The sequence below is a fragment of the Vigna umbellata genome, chromosome 1, assembly GCF_029865625.1.
Source record: "Vigna umbellata cultivar VRB3 chromosome 1, Vumbellata_1.0, whole genome shotgun sequence".
Taxonomy (NCBI): domain Eukaryota; kingdom Viridiplantae; phylum Streptophyta; class Magnoliopsida; order Fabales; family Fabaceae; genus Vigna; species Vigna umbellata.
Window position 1 is genome coordinate 105,283,510 of NC_142165.1, and position 16,865 is coordinate 105,300,374.

The 16,865-nt window shown below is 39.1% G+C and overlaps 1 protein-coding gene across 1 annotated transcript; it reads left to right on the forward strand.

Moving 5' to 3' along the window:
- The first annotated feature begins 1,855 nt into the window (after positions 1 to 1,855).
- Positions 1,856 to 15,586, forward strand: LOC124828531 (Pectin lyase-like superfamily protein). Its single transcript, XM_047301847.2, has 5 exons — positions 1,856 to 2,542; positions 4,245 to 4,365; positions 13,154 to 13,402; positions 14,035 to 14,188; positions 14,858 to 15,586. Exons 1-5 carry the CDS (start codon positions 2,117 to 2,119, stop codon positions 15,381 to 15,383), a joined length of 1,476 nt encoding a protein of 491 aa, XP_047157803.2. The 5' UTR covers positions 1,856 to 2,116; the 3' UTR covers positions 15,384 to 15,586.
- Positions 15,587 to 16,865: the final 1,279 nt, after the last annotated feature.

The window sequence follows — 16,865 nt, forward strand, 5'->3', positions numbered from 1 at the left end:
AAAATATACATCAAGTTTTCATGAAGAAAAAAATGTATGAATTAACCTGAATTATTATAAAATTAAACTAAATTTTAAAAACAATTTTAAAACTATTATGAACTATTTAAACTATATATAATACAAAATATCATATTTAAAATATTATCTTTATGTATAATTAACTCATTTTAATGTTCTTTTGATGTGAAATATATTGAAACATTGCTAATTTTAAAGTTTCGAACTCCATTACCATTTTGTCTTGATATAAGACGTTCTAAGATTGTGATTTTATTCTTTAAAAATATAAAAAGAATGTATGTTCAAATGACTTTTAATCTTGGCTTTAAGTTATATAATTGTTCTGAACAAATATCATGAAGAATAATCAATTTTGGACTATATATAAGCATAAATAATCATGTTACAATAAAATGTTAAGAATTTGTAAAATAATTGTTTATAGATTTGTTTAAGTTCGTATGTAAACTTGTTTGACTTGCAAACTAATTCTTTTGTTGATATTTTGTTATTTATGTATATATATTTTTTTAAATAATTCACCATTTAAGAAATTAAGAATGTATTATTGATATTTAATTGTTATTTTACAGTGATAATGACTAATAAAACCTTACAAAAGCTATTTCAACCTATGTCTATATAATCTTTGGTTACCAAACTTTGTATTTATTGATTGAACCATCAACACTGTATTCGATTTGAAAACATATTTGCACTCCTATGCAATGTTTGCTTTCGGATGAAGGAATTAATATGTAGTTATTTTCCAAATTCTTAATCTCTTATTAATCTCTTAAGTCACAACATCTCTCCATTTAAGATAGAAAACCACTTTATGATATAATTGAGACACATCCACGTGATCATCAGCAATGAAGTATTCTTGAAAAACTTTCATTATAAAACAAAGTTTAAATGTTGGAGACAGAATTCAACAAAACTATTAAAACTATTTGATTTTAAAAATTGAGACTTTAAATAGAATGTTTATTTAAGGAGCCCTCATTTATAGAAATTTAATTATATGTTAAAGATACAAAAATGATTTATTACATAACTTTTGTATCATATCTTCACCTATACACCCAATAAAGAAACATAATAAAAACAAATTAAAATGTCCTTATAAATCACTGATTATTTTCACGTTTAGAGAACTAACCTTAATTTGAAAGTAACACTCAATGACACGCATTCGTCAATCACTCATCGGGGTGTAGTTCTGTTGTTAACCTCATTGTCATACTGCGATATTCTTCTTGCTTTCAAAGTAAAGTAATGATATTTTGAATGAATTTTGCATTCTACATGTCAAATGTGCATGTTAACATAAAAAAAATAGTGTTACAAATATTATCCAGACACAATAAATAGACTTATTACATAATTTACCTTTGAAAGGAACTTTAAAAAATAAAATAAAAAAGAGTTAATAATCTACCACTCTTTTACTTTTTAGAGTTTAATAACTATGTATAGTTAAATGATATTTTTTCTATATTTTACTTATCTAAATCAAAAAATTTAAACAATTAAATATAAATTTAATTTGATTTGAGTTAACGAAATAAGAAAAAGTTAATTATCCATCAATGTGTTACCTTTTAGAGTTTAGACAACATTTGATCAACAACCACCGATGGAGACATTATGCGTAGGAGCTAAACAAATGAGAAAAGATGTTCTTTGAATTTGATATGAAAAGAGAGAAGTGATTAAGAAAATGAACTTAGAGTGTTTATGAAAGTTGTTGATTCAAGTGTATATAAAATTACATAAAAAGCATAAAAGTTTATTTTTTACGGAGAGAGAAAAAATTGAACGTGGGTGTGGAGGCAGTGAAATTGTAAAAAAAGAAAAATAGGGAGGAAGAATCGAAGGATCCATGTGGAAGGTGATGGTAACTTAGATTTTGAAGAGAGTGTTGTTTCCGTATCGTTGTCTTCGGACCCAGCTTCCAGTTCCACTCTGAGACCTTCCCTTTCAATTCACTCCAAATCAAATTCAATTTCATCATTCGATCAGACCCTCCTTTTTTCACCAAGCCAATCCATGAGTTTCCATTGACCCACGTCTCCGTCACCTGCCAAATCCAACCCCGCTTCGCAAAATGGTGGAGACCTCCACGCTAGGGCGCTTCCACCACCAAAGGCTCGACCTTCGCCGCTGGCTCCCCGCCTTCCTCACCTCGCACAAAACCCTCTTCACCGTGCTCTGGATCGCCGCCTTCGCCTCCCTTTTCCTCTGGCAGAGGAACATTGTCGGCGGCTTCCTCGTCTTCGGCGCCCCTCCGGCCAGGCCCATGCCCAAGCTCCGCCCCACCGCCTTCAATTTGACGGATTTCGGAGGTGTCGGTGACGGCGTCACTATCAACACCGAGGCCTTCGAGAGGGCGGTTTCCGCGATTTCGAAGTTTGGGAAGAAAGGCGGTGCGCAGTTAAATGTGCCTCCCGGACGCTGGCTTACGGCGCCGTTTAATCTTACCAGCCATATGACTTTGTTTCTAGCTCAAGATGCTGTTATTCTCGGCATTGATGTCAGTTATCGTTCTCCCTTCTTGCCTTTTTTTTAACTTACTGTTAATTTTGTACTGTTTGTGTTGTTATTTTTAATATGAAGGATATTAGGGGAAGTTGTTAAGGTGGTTTGCACGTGTAACAAAAGAAACAGTAGTGAAGAGAGTGGATTGTGTGATCTTTAGTGTTGTGAAACTACGGAGAGAGATTGGGGTAACTTGTTAAGGGATCTAGTAGTAAACAATTTCTCTGGAAAAATGTCTTTAGCCTGATCGAACAGCGTTGTGCTGTCTATTTAGCTGACGTTACCTAATGTTATTAAATGATGTATTGTAAGAGTAGAACTGCTTTGTCATTTATAGATTTTTTCAAGGCTTGGTGGTTGTAGTTTGGCACTTTGGTTATTGTGACGGCAGTTGTTTGGCCCAATTTTTCTTTTTAAAATAACCTTGGGTTTTATTCTAGCTTGAATATTACAATACCTTGAGTCCATCTTGCCAAATGATTGGGAGATAGAAGGTGATGTCATCGACAAGATCCAAGAAGGTTTGCATGAAATGGAACAAATCTTGTGATATGTGATAGAAAAATACCACACAAGCTCTTCGATCACGGAACCATATGATCTGTGTTGTTGTACGGGACTGAGTGTTGAATAGTAAAGAAATGCAGTTACATGTGGCAAAGATGGTATTACATTGATGGAGTTGTTACAAAAGGCAAGACAGGATTAAGAAGATGGTCATTAGAGAGAAAGCTTGTGTACCTCCCATTATAGAAAAAAAATGGTAGAATTTCGTCTTTAGATGGTTTAAGCCTATTTTAGAGAACACTTGAAGAAGCACCAGTGAGGAACATTTATCATGTAGAAGATAGTTCAATGGTTAGTGATAGTGGGAGACCAAGCAAAACTATTGGCCAAATCATTAAGCGACATTTGGAGCTAAATTGTTTATCTTTTCACTTATACATGATAAAACTTTTGGTGTTTTACAATCTATGTTGCTGATCCCTACCTAGTGGGAAAAGGATAATCTGTTCCTGTATTGCTGTTTTGATATGTAAATTTCCATTGTGGTAGACATATACTTCAATTTAGTACAAGAGTAATGATCAAGCTTGGAGCAAAGTATGGTAGGATTACTGAAGAGGTCCTCGAATTATAGGTGATCAAATTGATATAAAGAGCTGTACAACATGAAATAATAACAGATAGGCTTCTGTTTAGGTCATATGCTGTTGTTGTACAACATAAGAAGTCCTAATTAAGATTTAAAGAGTAAAATATTGCTTGATTTATCTTTTTGAAGAGTTACTGTACCTAGATGATAACAAACTTTGATTTTGTCAAGAGTCAGTCTTCTGGTTTGCTGAATTTCTTCATACGAGCCACATTTCTGTAAAGTATGTATCGACAGTTGGAAACATACCCATCATAAATTTACAGGTCTACGTTGTGCACTTAGCTTTGAGAGGGAGAATTTGGACAGTTGAACTTAATATCAATGATCTAGATATTATCACTGTTGAATTTAGCTTAGAGGAGTGCTATCGATTCTTTTTTTCCAAATCACATCATTGAGCTCTTCAATTATGGTTACTTATATTTGTAGTTTTGTCTTTCTCCTTGATAAATCTATCTCTTACATTGTATATTCCTTCCACTCTCATATTTAAACATTTTACTTACACTATATTTGTCACTTATGTGATGGATGACAGGATGAAAAATATTGGCCACTGATGGCTCCATTGCCTTCATATGGGTATGGGAGGGAGCGTCCTGGTCCACGATATGGCAGTTTGATTCATGGTCAAAATCTTAAAGATGTTGTGATAACAGGTTAGGATTTTTTATCGTGCCTACAATGTTTGAAGGACTAAAAAGTCATCATTGTTCTTGAGTTCTTTATTTAGTATCACTGAGATTGGAAAATATGAAAAATATCTAAGAGAGTTCAATGATCTCTTTGTGGATTTATATTTATACTGACACTTGAATCAGTAGAGAAACAAAAATGATATGATGATTTACACATAGGTGTGAAATAGGTAATAACAGATGATTAAGCTATTCTATCAAGTTAACTCTTTCACATAAATTAAGCAATGCTAATGCTCTTCCTCAAGTTGCAGCATTGAAATAGTATGTACCAAGCTTGAAACATAAATTTCAGAGTTCTCTCAAGGACTTGGTCTAAATGAGTGATGTGATTGCCTTGTATTCAACTTTGACACTAGATTTAACAACATTTCATTTCTTGCTTTTCCAAGAAATAATATTTTCTTCAATGAAAATACAATAGTTGTGGAATGCCGATCTATAAGAGTTCCTACCCAATCAATATCACAACTGATTGGACTAACCACAGGTTTACAATTCATATCTATTTCTTTTAGAATATCTAAGGCATTTTTTTTCCTGAGAAATAACAATACCTTCTTTTGATTGAGCTACTTTGATACCCACAAAATACTTAAGACAGTCAAGATCTTTGGTCTAAAAAATGATTGCATAAATGCTTCTTCAATTGAAAAATTTTAGAGGCATTATTCCCTCTAATGACTATATCATTAACTCATATAATTAAGTACACACATTTCTTAAGAGAGGTATGACCATAAAAGACTAAGTGATCTATTTCACCATATTTCAAGCCAAGTTTGTACAATGTGGTTGAATTTGTCAAACCAAGCACGGAGAGATTGTTTAAGATTGTAGAGAAATTGATGCAATTTACTAGCTAACTCACTCCCTTGAGCAACAAACTCAAAAGGCTGCTCCATATATTTCCTCTTCAAAATAACATAGAAAGAAATTCTTGATATCCATTAATGGAGGGACCGATGACAAATAACAACCATGGTAATGAAGAGTTGAACAATAGTAAATTTTGGTTATAGGAGAAAATGTGTTAGGTTCTTTATCCAAGAACCTAGGAAAAACTCACTTCCTACTCTGCAAACACACTCTCTGACAAAGAAATACTTCTTTTATTCACTTTCAATCAACAGAAAGAATACAGAGAGCTTAACCTCTCCCCCTCAGGACAATGAGTCCTGATCAGCAAATTCACTAAGGTCCAAAAAAAAATCACTCCCCCAACTGATCACAACTATTTATACAAGTTCAAAAGCTTTTCCCCGCGCCCTCTAACTGCCCAAACAGTTAGACCAACTAACTATGTTTCTTTCTTCTCTCATATACTAATAACGGTCTAACATTACTCCCCCCTCCTTCAGCAACCTTGTCCCCAAGGTTGAATTCTGGATATTGATCCTGCATCGTTTCCACGTCTTCCCAAGTAGCTCCATCTCTTCCTCCTTCCTGCCACTGCACTAATACTTGGTGTATAGGCTCACCACCCTGCTGGCTGGTTCTCCTTTCTAGGACTTTCACTGGCCAATAACTGGGTCCATCCGCCTGTAACTCTGCAGGCAGCTCCCCTTCTATTTTTTTCTCTCCCACCGCTTTTTTTAACTGGGACACATGAAAAACAGGGTGTATCCTAGCGGTTTCAGGTAACTGTAAACGATAGGCGACCTTCCCAATTTGCTGAATCACCTGGAATGGCCCATAGTACCTAGCTGCAAGTTTTGGATGTAATCTTACAGGCATAGACGATTGCCTGTGCGGTCTGATTTTTAAGTAGACCCAATCCCCCACTTGAATGTCTACCTCTCTCCTTTTTTTATTTGCCTGGCCCACCATCATATCCTGTGCCCTGCTTAAATGGAATTTTAATTGTCGCAGAGCCTCATCTCGGGTTATTAAGTCCTGAGCCACTGTTTCCACCGCTGTCTCCCCCGGAATAAACCTGCTCAATGATGGGGGTGCCCTGCCATAAACAATCTCGAAGGGAGAGCACTTGGCAGCGCCCTGGTAACTGGTGTTGTACCAGTATTCAGCCCATGGTAACATCATTCTCCAGTTTTTGGGCTGCTCAGAGCAGAAACACCTCAAATATCCTTCTACAATGCGGTTCAAGACCTCCGTTTGTCCATCAGTCTCTGGATGATATGCCGTACTCATCTTCAATTGTGTTCCTTGCATCTTAAACAATTCTTTCCAGAATATACTAAGGAACAGGGGGTCCCTGTCACTCACAATCGACACCGGAATTCCATGCAACCTAACCACCTCTTGAACAAAAACCTCCGCCACTGTTCTTGCTGAATAGGGATGTTTTAATGCTATAAAATGTCCATACTTACTCAATCTGTCCACCACCACTAAAATTGCATCGTAACTGTGAGATTTTGGTAATTTGACAATGAAATCGATGCTCACCTCTTCCCACACTGCCTGAGGAATAGGCAGAGGTTGGAGTAGACCCTGCGGTGATGCTGCCATATATTTATGTTGCTGGCATATTACGCATCCAGCAACGAAGTCTGTCACTGTTTTCTTCATTCCCCCCCAGTATAAGGACTGGGCCAACCTCCTATACGTCCTGAACACACCTGAATGTCCGCCTGTGCTGGTCACATGGAATTCGGCCAATAATTTGGGAATCCAACTAGATGTAGCGGATAGCACCAACCTTCCTCTATAATGGAGTCGTCCATTCTCCAGAGTATATGGTGTGTGACTATTTGGGTCCTCCTTAATCTCCTGAACCACCTTTTGTAGTGCTTCATCTTCCTCAACTTCTTTTAACACCTCGCTGAAATCATACCAATAAGGCCGTGAGATGGCTTGCAACTCCATATCCTCCGTAACTCCTTCCCCTTTCCTTGAGAGGGCATCAGCCACTTTGTTGGAGCTCCCCACCTTGTATACTATGTCAAAATCATAACCCATGAGCTTAGCTATCCAATTCTGCTGGCTGTGGGTTGTGATTCGTTGTTCCAGCAGGTATTTCAAACTGCGTTGATCGGTATATACCACAAACCGCCGTCCCAATAAGTAGGGCCTCCAGTGTTGAATGGCCATTACCAAAGCCATAAGTTCCTTTTCATATACTGACTTACTCAGAGATCCCACCGATAACGCTTTACTGAAGAAAGCAATAGGTTTTTTATTCTGCATGAGTACTGCTCCCACACCTATTCCTGAGGCATCACATTCCAGATGAAACTCTTGGTTAAAATCTGGAAGAGTCAAAACTGGTGCCGTGGTTATGGCTGTTTTCAAATTCTCCATGGCTGTCTGTGCGGCTAGTGACCACTCAAAACTCCCCTTTTTTAGCAAGTCTGTCAGCGGTTTGGCCATTCTCCCATATCCCTTCACAAAGCGGCGATAATAACCCGTGAGGCCTAGAAACCCCCTCAAAGCCTTTAAATTCCTTGGTTCTCTCCACCCTAACACCGCCTGCACCTTCTCCGTGTCCATCTCCACTCCTCTTTCCGATATTACGTGTCCTAAGTAGCCAATTTGTTGCTTCCCGAACTCGCATTTACTTTGGTTGGCTACCCATTCCTGCTGTCCCAGTAACTGCAACACCGAGTCCAGCTGTTCAAGGTGATCTTCCCATGTCCGACTATACACGAGGATATCATCGAAAAAAACTAGTACAAAACGCCTGAGGAAGGGCTGCAACAGGTTGTTCATGGCGTTCTGGAAAGTTGCTGGGGCGTTGGTGAGCCCGAAGGGCATCACCAAAAATTCGAAGTGACCCTGATGGGTGCGGAACGCCGTTTTCGGGATATCTTCCTCTCCCATTCGAATTTGATGATACCCGGCCTTCAAATCTATCTTAGAAAAGTATTTGGCGCCATGCAGCTCGTCTAACAACTCCTCTATCACAGGAATGGGGTACTGATCGGGGACAGTTGCCTTGTTAAGTGCTCGGTAATCGACGCAGAATCGCCAGCTACCATTCTTCTTTTTCACTAGAATGACTGGACTGGAGTATGGGCTTCTGCTGGGACGAATAATTCCCACCTTCAACATATCCGCCACTTGCTTCTCTATCTCCTCCTTCACAAAATAAGAATATCTGTATGGCCTCACGTTGACGGGATCCTCACCCTTCTTAAGGACAATCCGATGCTCCAAATCACGTCTCGGAGGCAAGCCTTCTCGCTCCTGAAATACCCCGCAGTGGGTCTGTAACACAGCCTTCAATTCGGTCTGCTGTTCCCCCGTGAGCTCTCCTGGACACGTGTCGTCTCTCTGCTTTTCCAGCTGCCCCACTTCCCACACAAGGAACCATGAGTCAGCATCCACTACCTTCTTCAGTTCCTGGGGTTCCACCAGCTGTCGGGTCAGAGCTGGGTCCCCCTGCACTCTAATCCTCTTGTCTCCCATGGTATATATCATAGACATCTCCCTCCAATTTATAATCACCTCCCCCAACGTTGCCAACCATGCAATTCCCAGTATAACATCTACTCCACCCAGCTCGAAGACGTAAAGGTCTGCCACCACCGTATTTTCCCCCATGTTGATCGGTACCCCCTCACAACGCCCTCTTGACATCCTCCTCCGTCCGTCCCCGAGACTCACCGCGTATGGCGCTGTGTCGGCCACCGGAAGTCTCATCTCCTCTGCCACCCGTCGGCTCACGAAATTATGGCTGGCCCCGCTATCAATGAGAATTAGCACTGGTTTCTCTCCGATTCTCCCTGCGAGCTTCATGGTTGTCGGCGACGTCATCCCCTCCGCCGAGCACGCCGACAGTTCCATGCAATCCCCCTCCAGAGATTCACCTTCAACAACCACATCCTCCTCGTCTTCCGCCAACAAGAGTACTCTCAAACTTTTCTCCGAGCAGCGATGTCCTGGAGCGAAGGGGCCGCCGCACCGGAAACATCGTCCCTCCTCTCGTCTTTTCAAGAATTCCGGATAGGGCAAATTTCGAACTATTCTCCCCCGATTATCGCCGCCCCCAACATTTCCGCCTCTCTGGCCCGTTGCCGGTAACGGCCCTTCTCTTCGATTCGCCGCACTCCCGTCCACTCCTCCCGATCTATTAACGGTGGGTCGCTCCATTTCTCCGCGAATCACTGTCGTTGTGGGTCGCGATCCTCCCCCACTCATTTTTACGCCATTCCAACCTCCTCCTCGCGATCGTACCATCGCGTCCTCCACATCTCTCGCAACCCTGATCGCCTCCTCCAATTCCTTGGGGGCCTGGATGCGTACTTGGCCCTTGACCTCTTCCTTCAATCCCGCCAAAAAAAATCCTAGTGTCAACTCCTCCGTCAATCCTTGCGTCTGCCCCAGCAATACCTCAAAATTCCTGGCGAATTCCTCCACCGAACCTTCTTGACGTAAAGTTGCTAATTGTTCGTACACCGTGCCCCGAAACCCTCCTCCAAATCGATTAATCAGTGATGCCTTTAATCCCGTCCAAGACCTATTCTTGGCCTTTTCTTTCCAAATCTTGAACCAGTAGCTCGCACTACCCTCCATGCTGATATATGCGAGTTCAACTTTATCATCATCTGCCACTTTCTGAATATCGAAAAAACGCTCTGCCCGATTAATCCAACTGTGCGGCTCTTGTCCATCAAACCCAGGTAATTCCACCCTCTTCCTCCAATTTTGATGCACTCCCCTGCTGTCGCTATGCTCGTGATTGTCATTCACGGACGTACTTCCCTTCTCCGACCCTCCTCCGTGATTATTCGGGCCTCCGCTCATCATCCTCATCATCTGTTGAATGTCTCGCCTTATCGCCGCCGTTTCCTCTTTAATTCCTTCCACCGTTATCTCCAGGTTATCCACCCTATCCTCCGATGACTGTCCGTCCATCACTGATTCTCTCTTTCCTTCGGATCCGGCAGGTCGGACCAAATGTTAGGTTCTTTATCCAAGAACCTAGGAAAAACTCACTTCCTACTCTGCAAACACACTCTCTGACAAAGAAATACTTCTTTTATTCACTTTCAATCAACAGAAAGAATACAGAGAGCTTAACCTCTCCCCCTCAGGACAATGAGTCCTGATCAGCAAATTCACTAAGGTCCAAAAAAAAATCACTCCCCCAACTGATCACAACTATTTATACAAGTTCAAAAGCTTTTCCCCGCGCCCTCTAACTACCCAAACAGTTAGACCAACTAACTATGTTTCTTTCTTCTCTCATATACTAATAACGGTCTAACAAAATGTATCACCATTATCAAGATTGTATATGTGTATGTACCCATTGGCAACCAATCTCACTTTAAGGCAGTCAATTTTACCATCTAGCCCAACTTTAATAGCATAAACTCGCCTCTGTCCAATTGTCTTCTCAGGTAGAGGAGAAAAACAAGTTCCCATGTGTGATTCTAGTCAAAGTGCTTCTTATACATTCTTAGGAATAATGATAGAGAACACATTAAAACAAAGGAGAAAAAAGGAGACAACAAATGATAACTTAGAAAGTTGTAAATAGGATGAGGATTTTGGTAGAGCAACTACCTTTCCAAAGAGCTTTTGGTCAGGCAAGGTCTTCATTATTGAGAGTTGTTGTTAGGTTTCTGCGTAAGAGACCTAACTATTCTCGCAACACCCACTCACGCCAACGCCAATAACAAGAGAAAACAAAGGAAATGTGTATAAACTCTGTAATCGTATGTATTCACTGTAATTGTAAAACGAAAACAATGACAACTCGAGAACCTAATCCCCCTCAACAAGGTCCAAGACCTGTTTACAAAACATAAGGAAAAGACTGACTACCATCAGATGAGCCCTCGTGATCGCGATTACGGCCTCCCAACATACGAATGACTTCTTGAAGATCTTGGCGGATGGCCGCCGTATCTTGTCTCAATGACGTTGTTTCGACCTTTAATCCATCTATAGCAACCTCCACCGCGTCTAGCCGGCTCTCTACCACGTTCAAGCGTCCCTCATTTCTTCCCTCCATCTCTCTCATAAGGATCCTGCAGGTCGGACCAATTTGTTACCACCTCTCCCAACTTAGCTAGCCAATCCATACCCAAAATTAGGTCTACACCCCCTAATTCAAACACATAATACTGCTCTGTGATCTCTACTTCTCCCATCTGTAACACTACTCCCTTGCAACATCCTAAAGTTTTCTTCCTCTGTCCATCGTAAGATTGCTTCCACCTTCTCCCGATCCATCTCTACCCCTTTCTCAGATATTAGATGGCCTAAGTACCTGATATGAGTTCTTCCAAATTCACATTTTTTTGTGGTTGGCGACCCATCGTTGCTGCATCAATATATTCAACACACATCCCACATGCTCCAAATGATCTCTCCAAGACTTACTATATACCAGAATATCGTCGAAGAATACCAAAACAAACTGCCTCAAGTGTTGTTTCAACAAGGCATTCACTGCACTCTGGAACGTGGCCGGGGCATTGGTGAGTCCGAATGGCATCACCAAGAACTCGTAATGCCCTTGGTGCGTCCTAAAAGTTGTTTTCTGGATGTCCTCCTCACCCATTCTGATTTGGTGGTAGCCGGCTTTGAGATCTATCTTAGAGAAATATTTTGCCCCTCTCAGCTCATCAAGCAATTCTTCTATCACGGGAATGGGGAACTTATCTGGTATAGTCACCCTATTGAGAGCTCTATAATCTATGCAGAATCGCCAACTTCCATCTTTCTTCTTGACAAGGATGACTAGGCTAGAATATGGGCTAGTGCTGGGCCGAATAATCCCCATCCTCAACATTTCCTCTTTTCATAAACTTTCCACTTCCTAACAGTTGTGGTATGGGTCGATGATGGTGAAGGAATTGGAAGAAGGGAACTTACATGGTAACGATAGAGCAATATCCTGTGTCCTGCATCGATAGAACAGAGGAGGTGATGAAAGCTTGGGTGAACTTGGAATAAGAGAGGGATTTTGAGAAGTGGTTTGATTTGGAGTGTCATGAGTAGGGGATGGCAATGATTGAACAGTGAATGCATTGCTTGATGAGATGAACATGACAACTGAAAGACAACGGCCAGTAACGTTGGACTGTAGTGGACAACAGTGAATGCATCAGAGAGTGACGAATAGAGCTGAATCAACCTCCTCTGATTCCAACTTGAGGCTTAAAAATATGAAAAGTGTAGAGAGTTCAATGGTCTCTTAGCTTATTCATTCATTTATGTGGATGCTTACATTAGTAAAGAAACAAAAATGATATGACGATCTACAAATAGATGTCATATAGGTAATACAAAAGATGAGTTAACGTATTCTAGCAAGTTAACTCTTTCTCATAAGTTAAGCAATTCTAACAATATCTAATGTCATTGTAAGCACATTAAAGTTTAAAGTCTCAATGAAATTAATATTGTTGAAACTTTTCCTTAACGTTTATTTGATTTTGATATATTTTCAAAGGCTAAAGCATTTGGTGAACAACAACCAGAATAGTTCCTTATTGACTTATATTGTTTTAAGTGTTCATATCAATTGGAATCAATTATATTTCTATATTTGAAGAGAGATGAATTGATTTAGCATTTACTAATACTTCCTTGATCTATTTTAGTTTGGTGATTGATAAACAGCCTGGCACCCTATACCTCATTTAAGGTAAAAGGCTTAGCATAGAAATCTTTTGTGAGCAATACAGTAATTAGGAGGCAATAATTATCAGGATAAGCAATCCTAGAACTGCAATGTTTTCCTCTTTTATCTCATCCTCCTCTTACCTAATGTGTTGCTTAAGCATTATTTATAAATTTATTTGATTCCATCTATTGTCATAACTGACAGGGCATAACGGTACCATAAATGGCCAAGGACAAGCATGGTGGCAAAAATTTCGCCAGAAGCGTCTCAACCACACTAGGGGGCCACTTGTTCAGATCATGTGGTCTAGTGACATTGTGATCACTAACATTACTTTGCGTGACTCTCCTTTCTGGACACTTCATCCGTATGACTGCAAAAACATCACAATAAAAGGTGTAACTATACTGGCTCCAGTGTTTGAAGCTCCAAATACTGATGGCATAGATCCTGGCAAGTATCTTCTACCGAATACAAAACTTTATTTCATATCTTAATTGTGTGGTCTATAATTTGGTAATTAGTTCTATCCTATCAATAAGGAAATAGATCTCGACAATGGGGTTAGGGTAGCTTCATCTTGATAGTTGAAAATAACAAAAAAACCAACCTGAAGAGACGTCATGTTTAGGAAGTTGCATAGAAGGGAATTAGTATTATTATGTATGGTGGAAAAAAGGGTGGAAGCTTAATCCTGGACATATTTTGATTTTTATGTCTAACTGAACCATTCAAAGTATGAATATGTACTCGGATTGATTCAGTGGGAAAATTATTATACTGGCAGGAATAGGTTAATTGATCTTTTTTCTTCTTTTTTGGGTAAGCTTGTGTGAGGTGTCGGATTTTTGGGAATTGTGTTTCAAACATGTGGGTGATTAATTTTAGAACTTAGTTTTGCATAACATATGTGAGATGTTTGGTTGTGCACAAACATGATTCACAATTTATCTGGCACTGGTTATACTTTATTTGCTAAGTGTTTCAATTATCAAACTGAGGAATCTAAATTTAATTGTAATGTTCATCTAATTTTATTGTATGTGAAGAATTTTAGTAATCCCTACTTTCTATGGTATGAACAGACTCTTGTAAGGACATGTTGATAGAGGACTGTTACATAAGTGTGGGAGATGATGCAATTGCAATAAAAAGTGGCTGGGATCAGTATGGAATTTCATATGGAAGGCCTTCCATGAATATAATAATCCGAAACCTTGTTCTTCGCTCTATGGTCAGGTAAAACCCTAACAAGGCCAATTCGTATGAAAATAATCTGCTAACCTTTCAGCGTCTTTTTATTTGGGAAAATAATCACCTACTTCAGGAAGCTTCCTGAAAGAGCTTTTCCAAACGTATGAAAATAAACTGCTCTTATATGCCTGCATAAATTTAAGAACCTAAGTGCAAATGAATTCCATGTATAGCTGCTGGTCTGTGATAGAATGCAACTTGTTTTTTCTCATCTCTGCATACTGTTGTAATATAAATACCCTAGGATCTCGGGTTTCATGTCTTATCTGGCTTTATCAATCACCTGAACGTATAGCAGTACAGTGTATGCCAAGCTATGCAATTCTACTAATTATCAACCAACCAGCATTTACATGTTTGCCATTGTGGCTTACCTGATTTAGTTTTAAGATTTGTTTATTCTTCCACCAGCATGAAACCGTGTGTAATTTGTGATTGGTTTGAAATCACCTCACTCACAGGATCTCTGTAATATGTTTTTCATAAGCTCCGGATTAGTTAACGGCTGTCAAACTGATGACAACTTTTCCCATTGTGCATAAATCAATCTCAGTTAATGTTGAGGAGAACTGGTTGCTAGTCTGTGTCTGTCTGTCTATAATAACATGTATTGAGTTCTTCATATCTTCATAATTTTGTTATGAAATGAAACAGTGCTGGCATCTCAATAGGCAGTGAGATGTCTGGCGGAGTATCCAATATCACGGTGGAGAATGTTGTTGTATGGGATTCTAGACGTGGTGTGAGGATCAAGACCGCCCCTGGACGAGGAGGATACGTGCGCCAAATAACTTATCGGAATCTGACATTTGAGAATGTCCGTGTTGGGATTGTGATGAAGACAGATTACAATGAACACCCTGATGATGGGTATGAACCCACGGCACTCCCAATTCTGACAGACATAAGCTTTACCACGATCCATGGCCATGGGGTTCGCGTGCCAGTACGTATACACGGCAGTGAAGAAATTCCTGTGAAAAATGTGACTTTTCAGGACATGTCAGTTGGTCTAACCTACAAGAAGAAGCATATCTTTCAGTGTGCTTTTGTTGAAGGCCGTGTAATAGGGACCATCTTTCCTGCTCCCTGTGAGAACCTTGATCGGTACAATGAGCATGGACATCTGTTTAAGCGTTCTTCGTCTCAGAATGTCACAGATATAGATTATGATTTTTGAGGTCTCATCTTCATTAAATCTCGGCCTTGTTCCTTTTACGTAGGCCTCAATTTATGTCTGTATTACATGATTTTTTAGGAGGTTGGAGAAGTCAAGTCCCACTTTTTTTCTTTTCTGAAGTGGAGTTGTAAATACAGAAAATTTTCATATGCTTACCTAAGTTTACTAGATTACACGATTGCGTAGTCCTTGTGCTTTGGCCAGTTTATTGCAAGCCAGATCTTTACACTTATTTCTCATTGTGCTCTCATTTTATCTGCCGAGGAAGATTAGTGCAGTCCTGTTTCAAGCTTCAATCATATGTCACTTTACTCGATAATTTTATATAGAATGTATCTTTTTCAATTTAACATACATACTCTTAGTTATTTGTGTCAAAACTAAATAACAGTATAAATATAGTAAAAAATATATTTTCATGTATTTTACATCTAACGTATATTACCTTGTGTATATATACATATATTGTAACGGTGACTTTAAAGGTGAAATCATTGCTTCCTGTGCTCCCTCATTAACGAGAAAATACTCAAAAGCTCTTAACACTGTCACTGTCTTTATCACTGATGTTTCCATTATCAACCCTTCTGCAGATAAAGAAAAGAGAAGGAAAAACACGTGAAAGCAAGGAGAAGAGAGAAAATGAGAAAAAAAAACGGAAATATATTTTGTGTTCTAGAAAACTCTCTCTGAGCCGCATTTTATGTAGAGATGTTTAAAAAATAAAAATATTATATATTTGTTGAAAAGTTTGTTCCGAAAATTTTATTTTGAAAATTGTTTCAAAATATATTTCATGCATTCTGAAAATTCCACTACATTAATTTTTTTCTGGAAAATTTTTAAAATATATAATTTGAAAATCATATTTGCAAAAGGTAGAATATCATTTTAAAAGTTTGGAAGTGCGCAAAGCAATTGTAGGGCTGCAAGAAGTAAAAGGCGAAGTTAAAATATCAGAACAACTCAAGTTGATCTCTCCTCTAATATCGCTGTCGGTAATAGTTGGAAGATATTTTGAGGGTAGGATAGGCCAACTACCCTATGAAAATATGGAAAAAGGGTTGCACTGTGCCCTAAAAAATATGACAAACATGATAGCATGTCGATAATCAGTGTGTAAATTGAACTACTTCTGTAACTAATTAAGGCGTGTTTAAACTTTAATCATTGACAAGAGAATGTTTACCCGTCTTCCATTTTCACTTCTTTTGACTCCTCTTTACAAATAAATACTAGAGAAATTAATGTTATAACGTGTCCCTAAATGTAATATAAGTAATATAAACAAATTAATCAGGTTCCAATAATTGTTGAAAAAAGCAAGAGTCTTTTTTAAGGTGGCATGAATAGATTATAGGAAATGGTTTATAGTCTGCGTGATGGTGATGAACACGAATATCACGTGGATGTGTACAAGTAAAAACAATGAATGTGTGGTGGAAAAGTAGGTGTCAAATAGATAAAGGAACAAGAACCTAA

Bases quoted from the DNA above. Each gene is read 5' to 3' on its own strand.
- LOC124828531 (XM_047301847.2), top strand. From the start codon at position 2,117: ATGGTGGAGACCTCCACGCTAGGGCGCTTCCACCACCAAAGGCTCGAC. The intron at 4,366-13,153 runs GTTAGGATTTTT...CATAACTGACAG, and splicing joins TAAAGATGTTGTGATAACAG to GGCATAACGGTACCATAAAT. The intron at 14,189-14,857 runs GTAAAACCCTAA...GAAATGAAACAG, and splicing joins GTTCTTCGCTCTATGGTCAG to TGCTGGCATCTCAATAGGCA.